This window comes from Hydra vulgaris, chromosome 12 (genome assembly GCF_038396675.1).
Source record: "Hydra vulgaris chromosome 12, alternate assembly HydraT2T_AEP".
Classification (NCBI taxonomy): domain Eukaryota; kingdom Metazoa; phylum Cnidaria; class Hydrozoa; order Anthoathecata; family Hydridae; genus Hydra; species Hydra vulgaris.
The window spans coordinates 37,069,678-37,089,062 of NC_088931.1; the positions used below are offsets into that span (position 1 = coordinate 37,069,678).

Here is a 19,385-nt window from a genome sequence, read left to right on the forward strand (position 1 = left end):
TTCCTGACAACCCTAATAATTTACCTTCACTTCTTGATTTATGCCTGGTCTCTGATCCTAGCTTGTGTTCAACTCGACGGATCCAAGTCAAGCCTCATTCTACTTCATGGTTTTCACCTCCTTGTACAGCTGCTATATCTAATTGTATTCATTTTTTTCATCTTTTTCAAAAGAACAACTCTCTTGAGAACAAATGGCTATTTATTATTGCAAGAAATCAATGTAAAAAGTTACTGTCAAATGCCAAGTTTCATTATTCTCAACTCACTAAATCTCATATTTTATCTAAAAAGTTAAGCTCTAGAGACTTTTGGAAAAGGGCTTCAAGGGCTTGCGGTACGAATCTATGAATGTGGTCCAGACAACATTCCTGTCATAGTCTTACAAAATTGTTCTCTAGAACTCTTTTTACTATTCTATTTAATTCTATTTAATGCTCTCTAAACTATTTAATTCTCAATAACTATTTAATTCTCTCTAACTATTTAATTCTCTCTAACTATTTAATTCTCTCTAAACTATTTAATTCTCTCTAACTATTTAATTCTCTCTAAACTATTTAATTCTCTCTAACTATTTAATTCTCTCTAAACTATTTAATTCTCTCTAACTATTTAATTCTCTCTAAACTATTTAATTCTCTCTAACTATTTAATTCTCTCTAAACTATTTAATTCTCTCTAACTATTTAATTCTCTCTAAACTATTTAATTCTCTCTAACTATTTAATTCTCTCTAAACTATTTAATAAGTGCTTGACTGAGTCTTGTTTCCCTGCCTGCTAGAAATTGGCATTTGTTGTTTCAATTTTTAAAAACTCTGGTGAACATTCTGACCTCTCTAATTATCGTCTGATCAGTTTTCTTTCTGTTATTAGCAAAGTCTTTGAGTGTTTGGTAAACAAATTTCTCACATCCCATCTTGAGTCAAATAACTTACTGTCAAACAACCAACACGGTTTTCAATATTTTCACTCTACGGCTGACTTTCTAACTGCAGTGAATGAAAAATTTTCATCATGCATTAGATGGAGGCGGGGAGAGGCTAGGGCTATTGCTCTTGACATATCTAAGACTTTCAACAAAGTTTGGTATTCTGGTCTTCTCCATAAGTTTGTTTCATATAGTGTTTTTGGGAAAGTTTTGGAGATTATCAAATTGTTTCTTTATAACCGCTTTATTAATGTCATCCTTGAAGACCAACACTCTTCTTTATTTCTAGTTGCTTCTGGGGTACCTCAAGGTTCTATCCTTGGTCTTGTTTTGTTTCTTATCTGTATTAATGATATTTCTGACAACTTTACATCTAAAGTAGCTGTTTTTTGCTGATGACTCAACTTTATACTCGTCTTGACAAAAAATCTTATATTTTTGATCGCTTAGAACAGGAAGCTGATCTTGAATCTGATCTCACTTCTGTAACAGATTGGGGCCAACAGTAGCCTGTAAATAATAACTCCAACTAACTTCAATCAAACTCAGTTATTTACTGCAAACAACTATCCCAGTACTGGCAATGTTTCTATAATAATGAATGACAGCCCTCTCACTGAGTCATCTTCTTTACATCTTGGATTATCGTTTACTATTGACCTTTCACGAAAACGATATATACAATCAATTGCTAAAATAGCATCTGCTATAATTGCTTCTCTTTATCATGCTTGCCATTTTCTCTCTACAGATTTCATAATCTACCTCTAAAAATCTCTTATTCTTCCCTGTATAGAATACTGTTGTCATATTTGGGCTGGTTCTTCTAATGATACTCTTTCTCTTCTTGACAAGGTCTAAAAACGCATTGTAAACGCAGTTGGACCTGCTGAATCTGCTAAGCTTGAGCCTCTTTTCCATTGTCATAAAGTTGCATCTCTTTCTCTTTTCTACATATACTCTAATGGTTGCTGCTAAATGGAGCTATTATCTCTAGTTCCATCAACTAAAACTCATTCTCGCTTGACTTGTCATTCAGCAAATTCTCATTCTTTTACTGTGTCTGCCACTGCATGCTCTAAAAACTTTTATTTGTCTAGTTTTTCCCCCCACACTTCAACCCTTTGGAACTCTCTAACATTTTTATGTTTTCCTGATTCATACAACCTTCAACATTTCAAGTCTTCTGTTAACTATTTCCTTGCTCTATAACTCTATTATTTTTTTCTAGTAACTCCCAACTTAATAGTAGTTGCTTGTAGCTTTGTTGGGAGTGAATCAGAACAATAAAAAAAAATGTTAAAGCCTTAATAATTATGTTAACAAAAATCTATATTGTTTTGAAACTTAAATCTATGTTAACAAAAGTCAATATAATTATGTCAACTCAAACCTATATTTTGTCATTTTAACTTAAGCAAAGTATTACAGCAAATATGATTTAAACATGTAGGGCAGAACTATAATCAATATGCATAACTCATGATGCAACATTAAATATTTAAAAATCAGTAAACACAATTAATATTGAAAAAGGAGCAAGGTGAAACTGAAAAATAAATAGAATTCTAAAATTTTAATAAATAGTAAGCCTAATAAATGTAAAAAAAACTATTAAAAAAAAACAAAAAAACTTAGGGAAAATATATTAAAAATATGAATATAAATAGTACTAAATAATAAATTAATCCACCAGTGTTTGCAGGATCTGAATTTGAATTTGTAGAATAAAAAACTGAATGCACCAAGATACAGAAAACAGAATACAGAGACTAATAAAATCCATGACATTCAATAACTAACCAGTACCTTTTCAAAATACGGAAATAAAGGCTTGTAGGTCTTTCCCTTCAAATCTCTTCCTGGAAATCTATTTAGTTGAATTTAAACAAACAATTAAATTCAAAATATACACATATATAAATGTATATATTTATGTATGTTTTGTGTATATATATGTGCGTGCGTGTGTATATATATATATATTTATACACTTACAGACACACTAACAAACATACACATATATATCAAGCCTTCCCTTGTACGTCCACGCTTAAAGTAATTTTTTTAGACAACTTGACCATGTTTTTATGTAGTAAGCGTTTTAAGAATTCGCAGCAAAATAAAATTATAAGAAACTTGAGAATAAACCAGCAATATTCGAAGAAAAGAACTGAAGACTATACAAAATAGAAAACCTAAATAAAATAAGCTAAAAAAAAATTATTAATAAAAAAAATAAAATCGTTGTCAAAAAAATAATATACCTAAATATTTACTGTTTTTGTTTTCTTATTTTTAGAGCGTTTGTTATTTTCCACTACCAAAATTGATGCATCAAGGAAAAAAGTAGATAAGAATATAAAGAAAATAAAAATATTTAAATATTCATAACTTTTTTCAGTCAGTATATAAAGAAAATACTTTGTAAATTGCGCTAGAAACACGGACAGTTTTTAAAATTGTTTTTTGAATGTAAAGCTAAACTTTACTGTTTTTATCAATGGAGAGGAAAGCGAGAAAACTAATTGCTATTTATTTGTGAAAACTTTAATTTCTTTAAAACAAGTTTTTTATGTAAAAAAAATGAAACGATACTGCAAAATTTTGTGGGCTAGTGCATTGTTAATTTACTAAACTTTCTTAACGAAATTTTTAGAAGCCTATTTAAAACTTTTGTTTAAGTTTGTAAATACAATTTTTAAACAGAGCAATTGTTATGTTCATTATCTCTAGTAATTTGTATTAACATTTGGAAATTGGGCGATATAAAAGAAAAAGTTTTATACATCAAATGTGGTAAATGCATTTATTAAAGAAACTATGTTATTCTTTTATTTAACTTATTCTGTCATTAACAAAAATTTATTAATCAAATAATATTTTTTACAAATAAATAACAATTAATTTTTTTATTTTCCTATTATATAAGTATTAAAAAAAAATGTCTAATATAACAAAAAACTTTTTTAAAAGCGAAAAGACATAAAAACGAATAAACATAATAAATGAATAAAGGTAAGAAAAAAAATTAATAATTTCTTATAGTTCTAGCATACAAAGCAAATTATTGCATACCAAAACTTTCAATTGTTGTTAAATCATTATAAAAGATGTTTTTTCAACAATGACTCTAAAAAAAAATTTTTTTTTTCAATTTACTTTTTTAATTAATAAATTTTCAAGTTTATTTAATTAAACTTGCTTTTCCATTCCAACTTTATTTCCTTATTTAAGAATTGTTTTTTTTTCTTAGTAAATAAGTTTAGCTTTTTGCAGCAAACTATTGAAATACTTTATAAGTTAAAAGATGCAAACTGCCGTAGTCAGTTAGTCTAAAAAAATTACTTTAAACGTGGATGAACAAGGCATGCGATCGCACGCACTTCCTGGGAAGGCTTGATATATGTATATGTACATGTGTGTATATATACACACTCACATACACACACATATTTAAAATTCAAGACAATGTTGATTATGGGGTTTCACTGTAATTCAAAATTACAGTAAATGTTGATTATTATGGTGAAACAGTTTGTTGTAATATTTTAGTTAAGTTAAAATTAGAATCAAATAGTATACCTGCTAATGATAGTGTACTCTGTATTATTCTTAAATAATGATTCCAGTCTATCTTCCATCATAATGTACACTTTTTCATTAGAATTATCTACAGTAAAATAACTTTAATGCAACAAACTTTTTAATCAATAACAAAATTGTTATTCATTTCTTTCAAAAACCTAAAATACAAAATATTTTTTCTTTTCAAATTCATTTATTTTACATTCTCAAGTAGAAATTAAATTTAATGGATCATTTCATAATTGGAAAGTGACAAGTGCTGTTTGGTCTTTAAACTTACTTTACAAAAGCAGTTAGAACATAGATTAAAGATGCAGCTTTAGCAATCTATATTATAAACAGACACTTTCATTAAATCAAAGTAATATATTAACTTAGCATTTTGATAGTAAGTACCATGAAACTTATTTTAATTTCCAAAAACTAGATAAAGGAATGCCTACAGTCCTGGACACAAGAAGCTATCACTGTTTTGTACTGAATAGAGAAAAATTGCATTTATGAGGAATCTTTAGTGATACTGTCTATGATTTTCATAAGCTGTGAATTAACTTGGTTAAAAATGATCCAAAAAATTAAATTTAAAACAGACAAATGACGCGACTCAAGTAAGAGTCAAATACTCATTTGACACTTACTTGATGGCACATTTTTATGTTGATTATAATGTTTTGAATGAATATTATTTAATCAATTAATGTCCTTTAATTGATTCAAAAAATAACAACTTTTGACAAGTTCAAAAATTTGCAGAAAAAATTAGGCTTTTCACATTTTTCACAAAAAGAAGTTGCTATTATATTGGTATTGTAACAAATACTTGGGGGAAATAATTAAAAAACTTTATCTATAAGTGATTGAGATAATGGGATCTAAGAAACTTATCATATCTCCAGTGGAAAAATATTGTAAGATCATTTTAAAATGGATCTTTTTTTGTAAGACAGCAGAGCTGTGTGGAGTCAATGAGCATGCTGATGGACAAAATATGAAGATATGAACTTACTGGAACTACAAAGAATCGAAAGCAATCAGAAAGTTTGCAAAACAACACATTGCCAGGATAAAATGCTTGTTATACTAAAAACCTGTTTGACAGTTGTTGATTTTAACCTTTCTATAGAATGAACGGTAGAATTTCAAATTAATAAAAGTATTTAACAAAACACTGTTTACATCATGCTAATTTAATAAGAGGTTCAGCTAAAAAACCATTGATTTTTTTGAAAAACTAAAACGCCTGAGAAAAATTTGCATCAGAGCATCTAAAGTGTAGTTGTAAACCATTGTCAAAGATTCTTTTTAGCGAATGAAAGTTTATGCTGTTTGGATCAGATGGAATCAGGTATGTTCGACATCCAGAACAGGCCTCATTATAAGATTTTGTTGCATAACAGAAAAACGTAATGAAGGTAAATGTAACTTTAATCAATATCCATATTTACATCGTTAAAAGTTCAATTACGCCAGTTGCATATTTTAAAGTACCACATTGCAATTAAATTTAATTTGAAACCACATTAAAAATCTTTTTAAAATCTTTTAAAACTAACCAATATTGTTATAAATAAAATTATCAATAAAATTTAAACGTTCAAAAAAAAAATTCCTTAGTTTTAAATTTTTTTACTTATTTAAACTTATACTAGTTCTTAAAACATTTATAATACAACATTATCGGCTTGTATTGTTTTGCTTTTTTTAATGAGGGGGCAATTGTTTAAGAGTAAATTTCTTAATGGTTAAAAAAATAAATGAAAACTATCAAAAAATTTTTTTTTAATTTTGGCTATAACAAAACCTTTGCCTACTACTCATTAACAAGTTAATCATTTCTAATCAACATTCATCCTATTATCAATCTAAAAACTTAATGATAATCAAAAAACTTTTGTTAAAAAATAATTTCAAAACAAAAAAAAAATCATCTTTTCTTAAATTTGTTACATAAAGTTTACTAAAAAAATCTTTAAATTAATTTTCTTTAAATAATCGACAAATTATTAAAAACTACTTATGTAATTAAACTTTTAATAGAGTTTTTTTGTTTTTGTTCTATGTTTTCGATTTGATTTGTTTCTTTATTTTCGAGTGAACTCATTAAATTTAAATATGTTAACTTTTTTTGCAATACATGTGTATATTTCACCTGCATTTATAACACACCAATAACTTAACTTATAACATAATACGGAACAATTATACTTAATAGTTATCATTGTTTGAAAAAACTGTTGGATTTTTGTTGTTGTTTTAAGTGAAGTAAATTTTTTTTTTAGCACATGTTAAATTTATATTATTTTTTAATTTAAAAAAGAAACAGTTTTAAACTTGAAGTTTGCCATCCATGTCGAAATTATATCATGTGAGAAGTTTTTAAAGAATAACTAAATAAAGAACATTAACATATATAAAATTTTTTTACCAAAAAGTTCATATTTTAATAAGTTTATATTGCAACTTTATTTTGGCAGTATATACTGACTTAAACAGGTGTAAGTCCTGCAGACACACACATATGCATATATATCAATTAGTAAAAAAAAAAAACTTATCTAATTTGAGCTTTCCACTTTCAGTTTCTCCTTTAGCAGGATTATTAGAAAGATGATCCAGCATATAGTATTGTCCTAGAGCAAGGTCAATCCCATGGGATTGACGTAATGAAGGTAAATGTAACTTTATTCAATATCCATATTTACATCGTTAAAAGTTAAATTACGTCATGGGATCCATTCAAAGAACTTATTTTTGTTAAAGTTGAGAAAAGCAATAAATTTTTTTTGAAATTTTTTCATTTAAAAAGTTGAAAGTTGAAACAATTCAATTTTTCGATTGCTTAAATTTTTGACTCACATTTTTATTATGTTGTTTTTTTATTAAGAGTTTTCGGCAGTATAACAATATTGCATTTGGTTTTCAATTCTTGGCTAGTTTCTTTTTGATACCATTGTTCTTTACAGCAATGCTGTACGTATAACAAGGTAATTAAAACACAAAGAAACTTAAAAAACAATGAAAAAAGAGGATTTATAAAAACTTTGTCATTAATTGACAGAAATGACTAAAGCATTTTACCTAACTTTATAACATCAACCAGCAATGTTATGGCCTATGATGAACCTATTCTACAACCTCAAAGTAATAAAAACAATTGCTGAACCTCATTTGCTTGAACAATTAAACAATAAAAACAATTGCTGAACCTCATTTGCTTGAACAGTTAAACAATAAAAACAATTGCTGAACCTCATTTGCTTGAACAATTAAACAATTTAATAAAAAAGAATATATTGGTTACCAATGGACTTTAGTAGAACAACATATGAGAAGATAAGAGCTACGGCAGCAAAATATATAAAAATTAAAAATTAAATTGATACCTACCTTTGACTTTTACATACATAAAATCTGGGTTGACAACAAGAGCCAAATTGCTAGGTAATGTCCAAGGAGTAGTTGTCCAGGCAATCATGCTAACATCTGGAGATTCATCCAGTGGAAAACTCACAATAACTATAAAATTAAATTATGAAAAAACCTCATTAAAATTGTTAAAAATATAATCTATCTGTTTTGATCATTTATATTTAACTGTATCATTTATATTTAGTTTTATTAATAATTTATATTTAACTTTAACTATATAATTATCAAAGTACAAATAAGTAGAAAAATAGGATGCCATTTTTTAATTTACATCTAAAAAAAATTTACCAGTAGGATCAATAACATCTTTGTAGTTTTGATTGGCTTCAAAATTTGAAAGTGGAGTATTGCATTTTGTTGAATAAGGCATAACCTTTAAAAAATTATATATAAATCTATATTAATTATGTAAAGATCCATCAATATAAAAACTTTATTTATAATATACAGATATATTTCATATTAAATCAATTTTATCTTTGAAAACATTAATAACAAATTTTAATTTACTAAAGTATGTTTCTATAGATATCTCTAATTGTAAATTTAAATGAGTTTAGCTTTATGAAACCATTTTTTAATATAAGTTAAATCCTGGTAACTTGAATCTCAAAGGGAACAATAAAAATATTTTTGACTCAACGAATGTCTAACTTAAGCAAAACTTCCAAACAAAACTTTGGAAGATATAAGATATTAGTTCAAGTCTTTTTTTATTTTTCTTTAACCAATGCTAAAATATAAACATATACACCATTATACGAATTAAAAAAATCTGATTCAGTAAAGGATGTTAAACTTTTTTTTAGCTTTTCTAATAATTTCCACAATTGAGTTTATATGGTTTATACATTTACAAATACCTCCCTTCCCCATTGTCACTGAACATCTTGTATTCATAGTACCTCCAGAACATAATGTACAGCTGATTTGTTCACTCAAAAAATCTACATCCTCTAAAATTTTCCTCTATTGACATAATAAACTACCCATCAACAATACATTAAACTATATTACTATAGATAGTTAACCATGAATGGTAGAACTGCAATCTTTTCTAACTGGTCCTGGGTTGGACCTCTAACCGATTGCCCTGGTCAACCAGTTGGAGTTCTGACACATCAAATACTACTGTGTTTGATGGCAGAAAGATTATTTTTATTTGAGTGAAGATTATTAATGGTTAGATAGGTGGTTATTAATGGCTTGATGAGAATTATCAACTAATAAAACAAATTTATTGTCTTTATTCAACAGCAATTCATTTTTACAGATCCATTCTTTAAATGGTATCCTAAATTTAACCTTTTTTTAATCATTTTACAATTTTAAGAATTAAAGAAATTTTAACTACAAACAATCAAAAGCCATTCGAAAATTGTTTAATTTAAATTTGCAAATGACCCTTTTTTTCAAATGTTAACATTTTGGGTTGTTTTCTTTCTTCACAGCATCAAAGATCATTCATGTTTCTCAAAAGTTTAAAGCAACAGTTGACTTTAACAAATTTAAATTTTACTTGTATTCAATTTTTGCTTAGTTATAACTGTTGCAGTGAATTTTAAATTAAAAAAACAAGTATTCACGCAGTTCAAACACGCACACACATATTATTCATAAAAAAAGTTGTTTGATATAACCAGAATTTTAATAGTAATCAATTAAACAATTTCAATGGACTATAGAAACATTTAATTCAAAACAATTTCAATGGACCATAGAAACAGTTCAAGTTAACAAAAGTTTTTGTTAACCAGTGATTGACTTACCGGGGTTTGTATAAAATCATTAGGATTGCACAACACTTAAATATCTCTAAAAGATATCTTTTTTTTTTTAGATTTAGATGTCTCTGAAAAAATCTAAGGAATACAGTTTCTGAAGATATTTAAGAACAAAAACAAAAAGGCAAAACAATAAAAATAAAAAAAATTTCACAAAAAAACCTACAAGAAAACTAACTTTAAAAAAATTAAAAAAAACTAACTCTAAATCCTCTGTATACCATTCCTTTTTCAAACAGTTGCTTAAACACCCACCTGTAAAAACAAAATATTTTACCAAAAGCAATTTAAATACTTATAACTTGTATATATGTATATATGTGTGTGTGTATATATATATATATATATATATATATATATATATATATATATATATATATATATATATATATATATATATATATATATATATATATATGTATATATATATATATGTGTATATATATATATATATATATATATATATATATATATATATATATATATATATATATATATATATATATATATATATATATCTGGTTGTGTGTGAGTGTGTAAGTGTGTGTGTGTTTATATATATATTGTTATTTTTCTATCCAATGAAAAAACTTTTGAAAAAACCATTTCTGTTCAATTTCAATTTACAAGAAACTTTAAACTTCTTCCCTTAGTATCTTACATTGTTTCTAAGAGAAGTTAGCAATGTACTTGTTCAAGATTTGTATTGGTGCTAACTCTATTTTCAGCAGTAATATTATTCTTAAAAAATAAATAACTAAATTAAACAAATACTGCACCTAGGTGACATCATAAACACTTTTTTGTTTTACAGTACAAACCTTCTACTAAATAGATGGCGTAACTATAGGCTTTCAAATAACTACTTGAGTACATCACAGTTTCTTCACTTTTCTTCTCACACACAAGCTAAATTTTATCAAATCTAAATTGATAGAACTTTTAAAACTAACACTAAACTTTGTTTTCACTCTCAAATAAGTCTCTGTAAGTTATCAAAATGTTGACAATAGTCTTAATTATTATTAGGTGTAATTAGGTGCCTTACTAGTAAGACTGATCTTATCAAATTCTGAAAAGGAATTTGTCTTGGCTTATAAATAAAATATGCAATTCTTATTTGAACAAAAAAAAAAAAAAATTAAACTAATCCATCTGAATTCAAAAACTAGATACTTATAAAAATTATTTTAGAGTTTCTAGTGCTAGTATCCACCTTTTGAATTCTCTAATGAATTCTTAAAAGATCAATTTGAATGATGCGATTTCTGTTATATCATTAAGATATAAGCTACCTTGAAATACAAATGACTAAACAGAATATAAAATACATAAATTCACATATCTACAAACATCATTATACCAACAATAATTGTTGTCAACTATAATGATTTCTCCTTGATATTGGATTCTGCCTCCAATAAATTTGAATTGAAATTTAAAGTTTATTAAATGAAAAAAAAAATCAGATATGAATAAACATATGAACTGTACACATAAATATACATTCCATTAGACATAAATATACATTCCAAATATATAGATAGAGATTTATTATACAATGTATTACACATTATAGATGTGACTGACAACCCTTGCTAACAATATGGTATAACCAGGGCTGTAAGAAACACTATATTCAGATGGGCCCTGGTCATATACTTATACATATATATACAGTGGCTGGAGGGTCAAAAGTTGCCCCCCCCCCAAAAAAAAAAAAAATTGTCATTAGGGACAAAAATCTTAAAATTTTTCCACTAAACTCATTACTAAAAAAAAATTAAAAAAAATTTAAAAAATTCAAATTTGCAAAAGACCCCCTAAATTAAAAAATGGCCCCCCAGCTTCGCTGCCCCCTAATTAGGATGTGTGCAGCCAATCAACGACTCTATATACATATATATATAACAAATAAAAGATAAAGTTATAGTGTAATATATTACTGATAAAAACAAAACATAAAAAAATTTAAATCAAACCAACTATTTACCATACTGATTCCATAAATGATGGATATAAAGTTTTGTAATCGTTTTCAAAATCGATCCATCTCCCAAGACGAGAAACAACACTCTAAGTAGAAATAATGCAAACTTAAATCAACTCAAAATATGCTTTAAAATAAGTACTTTGTTAACTTATAACAATGTATGGTGCCTAAAAACTGTAGATCTAGTTTTGACTTGAATATGAATGCGTTATTTTCATCTACACTAAAAAGGATAAAATTAGTATATTAGCATACTTTTAGTATACTAGCAGGCCTTGTTAAAAACTGTAGATCTAGTTTTGAATTAAATATGAATGCGTTATTTTCATCTATACTAAAAAGGATAAAATTAGTATATTAGCATACTTTTAGTATACTAGCAGGCCTTGTTAAAAAGCGTTACGCAGCTCGCATTTTGCTTGCAAAAAGGCGATTTGCCTACGCGTTCAGCAGTTTTGCGCAACGCAAAACCTTATATCTTTTAGAATATTTAAATTATCTTTTGATTGTCGTTAACGTGACGTAACGTTTATTCAGAAGAAATAAAGTCGTAAGTAAAAGCATTTAACCGCAATTGTAAACTAATAGATTTTTTTGTTAAAGAAACAGTTTGTTTCATAATTTTTTTTGTTGTTATAAATAAGTTAAAAAAAATAAAGTGTTTTAAGTTTTATCTTAAGGAATTAAATATATAAATTCCTTTTAAATATAAAAATTATTTTTAGTCATAATAGTTTTAAAAATGCACGATTTATTTTGATGTAAATATTTTATTAATAAGATATTTTGGTTATTGTTAATTCAATAACGTAAAGTTTTTTAACCTAAAGACGTTCGTTTAATTTATGAAAATAAATTATGATCACGAATATGTTATCGGTAACTGATAAATAACAAAAAAAAACTCTTTATTATTTAAAAACATTATTAAAAAGAGTTCACAAATTAAATAAGAAAAAATTTATTAACAGTTAATAAAATAACCAAAAACCAACTGTAAAATCATAAGAAAATAAACAAACATTATTCGACGTTTCATGAAAAAAAAATTTTTTTTCAAAATAAAATTTAGTTCATATTTGAAAAAAATAATAAAAATGATTTTTTAATAAGAACTTAGATTTTATTTGTAACTTTAGTTATAGTGAGAAAAAAACAAACTGTTTGTATGATTTTGTAAACTGTACCAACTGTAAGATAGCTTAAAACTGCAAATTCAATTTTAACTTTGGTATAGATATATGTTTTTTAAGAGTTCAAAATTTAGTAAAACAACATTAGGAATTGTAACACTTTTAAGCAATTTCAAGTTTTTTTTATTGCACTCAGAAAGTTTTGATTTTATGATTTCATACATTAGAGTAGAAGAAAATATAATTAACAACAATTGAATCATGGTTACCTCCCATTCCTTGGCATATCTCATTACAATTGCCCTGCACTCTTTATTGTATGCAGTTATACCCATTTTCTGTACATCATCAGGTCCCTAAACCGAAAAAAAGAGATAACATTAGAAATTTTATTAAAGTTTCACTAAAATAACTAGAACTAAAACTTTTAAATAATTCATAAGGTCATGATAAATCATTATGGTTATAAATGATATACAATTATAAAAATTAGTTTTGATAGGCCTAGTAGTGACCTCCTCACTTATTATTTACAAATAGAATAAAATTTGATAAAAGTTTTTTTGTGTTTTTGATATAATGATTTTAATACATTGAGGTTTAATATCAGCTGGCCTATACGATATATATATATATATATATATATATATATATATATATATATATATATATATATATATATATATATATATATATATATGTAAAAACATATATACATACATAGATACATAAATATATATTTAAACAACTTTAAAATGTATTCTACACAATATATGTCAAAATATATACGGGAATTAAAAGAAAAATAATTGATGATTTTAAACTGAATTGGTCCGTCCTTAAAACAGCGCCTGCATATAACAATATTTCCAAAAAATGCATACTATGCCTACAAGAAAAATTTGAAATAATTACACATGCAAATCAAGAATGCTTATTAAACAAAAAATCGGAATTAATTTCTAAATGTAGGTATGAAAATAAGTTTCTCCTAAAAAACTATAAAAACAAATGAGTTCAAATAATATTTACATTTAATACCCTTTTTTTAAAAAAACATTTTAAAAAAAGCATAAGTAATCATTTCTAAAGAATTCTTTTTATAATAGTGTCAGCAAATTCCTCAAATGTGTGAAAATTTACAGTAGTTAAGACATTTGCGACTTTCTGTAATTTAATTTTTGTATAAATTGAAGTTTTATTAATTTGATCATTCATTTCTGATGAATCTTTGTTGATGAAACACAGTGTAAAATGAAAAAAAATTTTGTTAAGTGATTTTCTACTAATATATAAATATAATATACATACATAAATATATATATATATATATATATATATATATATATATATATATATATATATATATATATATATATATATATATATATACACAGTCCCTGGCAACAATATTGTGATCACCTCAGTTTTTCCACATATTTTGTTTTCAAAGTTATTTTAAAGTAATTTTAAGGTGAGTATATTATTATTACTAACTTATTATACTTATATTAGATTTACAAAGTTCAGTTAAATATTATTATGAAGGTAATGATTAAGAAAGTAAAAATTAACACATAAAATTTTTTTTAATTGACTGTCAAAAAAAAAAAAAAAAATAGTCCTTATTTCTATGTGTTAGCCAGTCAAATTGAGTTATTTATTATACTATTTTTATAATAACAATAATAATAATAACAATAATAATAACAATTATAACAATAATAACAATAATAATAATAACAATTATAACAATAATAACAATAATAATAATAACAATTATAACAATAATAACAACAATAATAATAATAACAATAATAATAATAATAACAATAATAACAATAATAATAATAACAAAAATAAATAATATGAAAATCAAACCTTGATTCCAAGTTTCTGATCAATTTCGAATTCCTAAAGAGTAAAATTCAAATACACCTTAAAATAATATTAACATTAATTAAGGCTAACCTATCGATAGTTAGCTAGGGTTAAATTAAGAGTATTAATAACTTGAAATAATGATTTTCTAATAACTTAAAGAATAAAATCCAAAAATTCTATAACTACTTGTAAAACCTATAAGCCATAGAACACAGATAACCTGATTTTAAAGTCATTTATAAAATGAATAAAAACAGTATACTAAAAAACTTTGATGTATATAGAGCTCACAAAATAGTCTAAAATTAGTTAAATTTTGAATTGTCTGAAGTTATTATGTCTAGTCAACATATATACAAGTACTACCATGGTTATTGCTGCAAATGAGCTATTATCTGATGTTCAAAATTTATACTAAAATCCATTATTATGTGACTCTGTATCCAGCTAATTTTATTTGATAAAAATTGCTCTTTTATGCCTAAAAAACAACTTTTATTTACTTGGTTTTACATACATACACATACATACATACACACACACACACACACACACACACACACACACACACACACACACACACACACACACACACACACACACACACACACAGGTATACACTGGATTTTTAAATGTTTATTTGGAAATAAAAAAAAACCTAATTTTTGGGACCATCCACCTCTTAACATGGGAGCAACGAGTTTATAAAATATTTTCTCTACTATTTTTATCTAAATTTATATTCATCAATAAATTTTAAATTCTATGCAATAATCACTTATTTTTCAATAATTATGACCATATAAAGCATTAATTATGACCATATAAACCCCCTCAACTTGAGAATAATTATGACCATATAAATAATTATGACCATAATATTGATTTAATACTAATTATGACCATAATATTATGATCATAATAATTATGACCATATAAACCCCCTCAACTTGAGAAACTGTAAACTTCGCAATCATAAAAACTGAGCATGAAGAGATTATTGCATGAAATTTAAAATTTGTAGATGAATACAAGTTTAGATAGAAATGGTAAAGAAAATATTTTATAAACTCATTATGTTAAGGGCTGGGTGGGCCCAAAAATTTAGGTGTTTTTGTTCCCAAGTTCCAATCACCTCAATTCTATGTAAAACATTCTCATTTGACATAAGCATGAACATAAAAAAGTTTGGAGTTTACACGATACCTGTAAGTGTCAAAGCTCAAAAATCTAAAAATCCAGTGTACACCTCTGATATATCCATCACGACAAATATAATTTATCTAATTGTTTCAATACTAAATTTGAAACTTTTGTCAGTTCTATCTTTATAATTTGGAGACACGTTGAGTTGTCCTATAATTTTGGTTCTTTATTTTGGTTCTGCCACATAACTAATGGAATTTTACAGCTTTGTAACGGTGTAACAAAGTCAGGCTAAATTAGGTATTGGACTTCATTATGATGCTAAAAAACATAATAAAAAGCACTAGTTACTACTAATACACTGTATTTTATATACTGTATAATTTCAATGAACTATGCTTAATACTATCTATAAATTTTGGCTGAATAAACAGCTTATAGTATAACTAAGAAATACTTACATAAGCACAAATATAATTTAATATAGGCTGTTAATAAAAAAGTAATAATTGCAAATTTAGGTTTAAACTTTGAACACCAGTGTTTTGACAGCTTTATTATAAAAGGTTCAATCATTATTATAAATAATAACAAAAACTATTACTACACCATTGTGTGTGAATGTAAGCACTTAGATCATAGGATTTTAGCATTAAAATGCAGTTTACAGTTTTATTTCAATTTTATATATCAATAAAAAGCAAACTTACAACTGGTAAACCATGGCAATCCCATCCAAACCTTCTTTCTACATGAAATCCTGATTGGTGAGCATAACGAGTTACAACATCCTAAAAAAATTTGATTTATTAGAAAAACTGAAACAAGTAACTTATATTTGAAATGTATAATTTTAATTTTAATACATATAAAGTATATAATAAATAACTAATTATTTTAATAGATTTAATTATATTATAGTTAAATTTAAAATAACTAAATATATAATTTGAATAAACATGAAACCTATGATTTTTGAAGTAACTCTTTAAGTTACCAATTTTAATGCAAAATACTGTAATGGTTAAAATAAAAAGAATAGTAACATAAAGTTTTACTTCCTTATTTATTGTTGACTAATTTTTAAAATGTTTTTGGAGCTGATTTATTACAGACTAATTTTAAAAATTAAATACATACATATATATATATATATATATATATATATATATATATATATATATATATATATATATATATATATATATATATATATATATATATATATATATATATATAAATATATATATGTATAATTCAGCCCTAGGAATTACGAAAATCGAGGTTGGCAACTTTTTGCCACCCTTAAACTGTTAAAGGTTAGCATCAGGTCGGCAAAAAAAAAAAAGGATAAATGTTTTACCATAAAACATAGAAACTCGAACATTTTTAAATTGGCAGTTAGGTTGGCATTGCCAAATGCCAACTCTAATTCTGAGGGCTGATAACTATAACATAAAACTTAAGAATATTTGATTTTACAGAAAACAGCAGTTAAATTTTTAATTAAAATCAAATATAGTTTATTTTTCATTTAATATTCTATTTCAATAAATCAATTCATCAAATTTGAATGAAATCAGTAATTTTTTTAATCTTTTTTTTAGTTTTTGACAAAAATTAAATATTAAAAACTTTGAATGTACACATTCCAGTGTAGCAATTTTCATGATAGTTAAATCGTATAAATTTATTGAGAGGAGAACTAAAAACAAGTTTGAAATAATTAAAAATTAAACTTAAAAATAAAAATATCTAATAATTTTATTCACCTTAATTGACCCAGCCAATATGTGCCCATAATGAGGTAGTCCAGTTGCAAATGGAGGTCCATCATAAAAAGTAAATCTATATAAAAAATAGTAACTAACTCTGAAAAGACTTTATTTAGAAAATAAAGAGATAAAAGAGTGAACTCTTTTAGATATCGAAAAAAATTGTATTCAACCATTTCATAGTACATAAACAAGTGTATATATTATATAAAATTCAGGGATGCAAAGAAGTTTTAAACACCTATTTTTTCATGGATTCCATGTGTGCACAAGCTCTTAAAATATTAAGTGACTTATGATCTGCAATAAGAAAAAAATTTATAAAATTTAATGTTTGGAACTTGTTTTTAGCCTGGAGTTTTAGAGACCCTTTCCTTTAGAGACCCATTCCTTTAGAGGCCCATTAAAATTAATTATTTCTCTACTATAAATGTCTTTATTTTTTTTACCCATAAGTAGTTCATAAGCTTTTTTGCATTTTTGGATCTCCTGAATACAAAAAAACCAGGATTAAAAAAAAAAAAAAATTTCTTAAATGACTTAATTAATATTTTATTTGATTAACTTATTTAAAATAAATTATTGAGGTAATAGGTAAAAAAAACCTAGGTTGATAACTACTCATAACTTAGAATAATTAAAAAACCCCAAATTAAAATACATTTACCTCGGTTTACCTTCGGATAACTTCAAAGATGTTTTGAATGCATCAATTTTCTTCCAATACTCCAAAACCTTCTCTTCTTCTTTGGGAAAATTATGCGCCTCCCCTTGCGGATTAGACATTTTTCTAGATGACTTTAAAGCAGTAGAGCTAAGAGATAGAGATATTCTTGGTCTTAAACGATTGAAAGCAACTAGCATTCCATTATAGAGAAAAATGCGTAGTATAGTTAAACTATGTATTTCGTCATTCGTACTCGTGGAGTTTCGTCATCCTATTTTTTTACGCTTAATATTGCTGATTTCCTTTTTTGTACCGATTTGTTAAAACTATGAAATATAACAAATCCAAAACAAATATTTGAATGGGAAATAAACAAAGGATAAAGTTTTAATAATACGTTCATTTATGTTTGTGATAAAAATTTCAAAATTCTCTGCAACTTAAAAAAAAAATATTCTTTTTCCTATAAAAGTTAAAACTCTTTTTATTCGATAGTTTTTTCCAACGTTGCTATAAAATATATTTTTCACAACCATATCCATGTAAAAACCCTAAATTTTAGGATGACAAAAAAATATTTTGCATATAATTTGACTTGATAAAGTCAAAATCAGTACTTTTTTTGACTGCTTCACTTTGAGATAAGAATACTGCAATTAATTTTTATTTGATTGGCAATTTATTTTTCATTACGTTTTACTTTTATTTCTTTTTTTTTTCTGTCTTTAACTATCTTTTTTTATTTAATTATCTTTTTTAATTTTTAATTTTTTTATTTCTATCTGTTGTTTTATTTCTATATCTGTTGTTGTTGTTTATTCTTCTTTTTTTGCTTAATTTATCAATTAGTTTTTTCTTTTCTTTCTTTCTTTTTTTTCTCACTCTTTTGTTACTCCTTTTTGTTATTTTAAGCTGCTGTTAAATTTGAATACTAGGAGGCCAACAGACTAGAAGGCCTGAAGAGTAACTTTTTTTCTTGCTGAGATTTTTTTTCCCCTTGACTTTTTGTTTATATAACTTTTTTTTTTTTCGAAAAAATTTTTTTTTTCAAATT

General features: G+C 25.3%; 1 protein-coding gene across 1 annotated transcript in view; it reads right to left on the bottom strand.

The window, feature by feature from the left end:
• Positions 1-19,007, bottom strand: part of LOC100202200 (isoleucine--tRNA ligase, cytoplasmic) — a 49,255-nt gene extending 30,248 nt beyond the window's left edge. Inside the window, exons 1-11 of the mRNA XM_065813131.1 lie at positions 18,332-19,007; positions 17,662-17,737; positions 16,600-16,680; positions 14,741-14,773; positions 13,129-13,215; positions 11,727-11,809; positions 9,937-9,988; positions 8,238-8,322; positions 7,908-8,036; positions 4,518-4,605; positions 2,742-2,802 (exon numbers count right to left, since the gene is read on the bottom strand). Coding sequence (XP_065669203.1) covers positions 2,742-2,802; positions 4,518-4,605; positions 7,908-8,036; positions 8,238-8,322; positions 9,937-9,988; positions 11,727-11,809; positions 13,129-13,215; positions 14,741-14,773; positions 16,600-16,680; positions 17,662-17,737; positions 18,332-18,528 — 972 coding nt within the window. The 5' untranslated portion in view covers positions 18,529-19,007. The remainder of the gene's footprint in view (positions 1-2,741; positions 2,803-4,517; positions 4,606-7,907; positions 8,037-8,237; positions 8,323-9,936; positions 9,989-11,726; positions 11,810-13,128; positions 13,216-14,740; positions 14,774-16,599; positions 16,681-17,661; positions 17,738-18,331) is intronic.
• Positions 19,008-19,385: the final 378 nt, after the last annotated feature.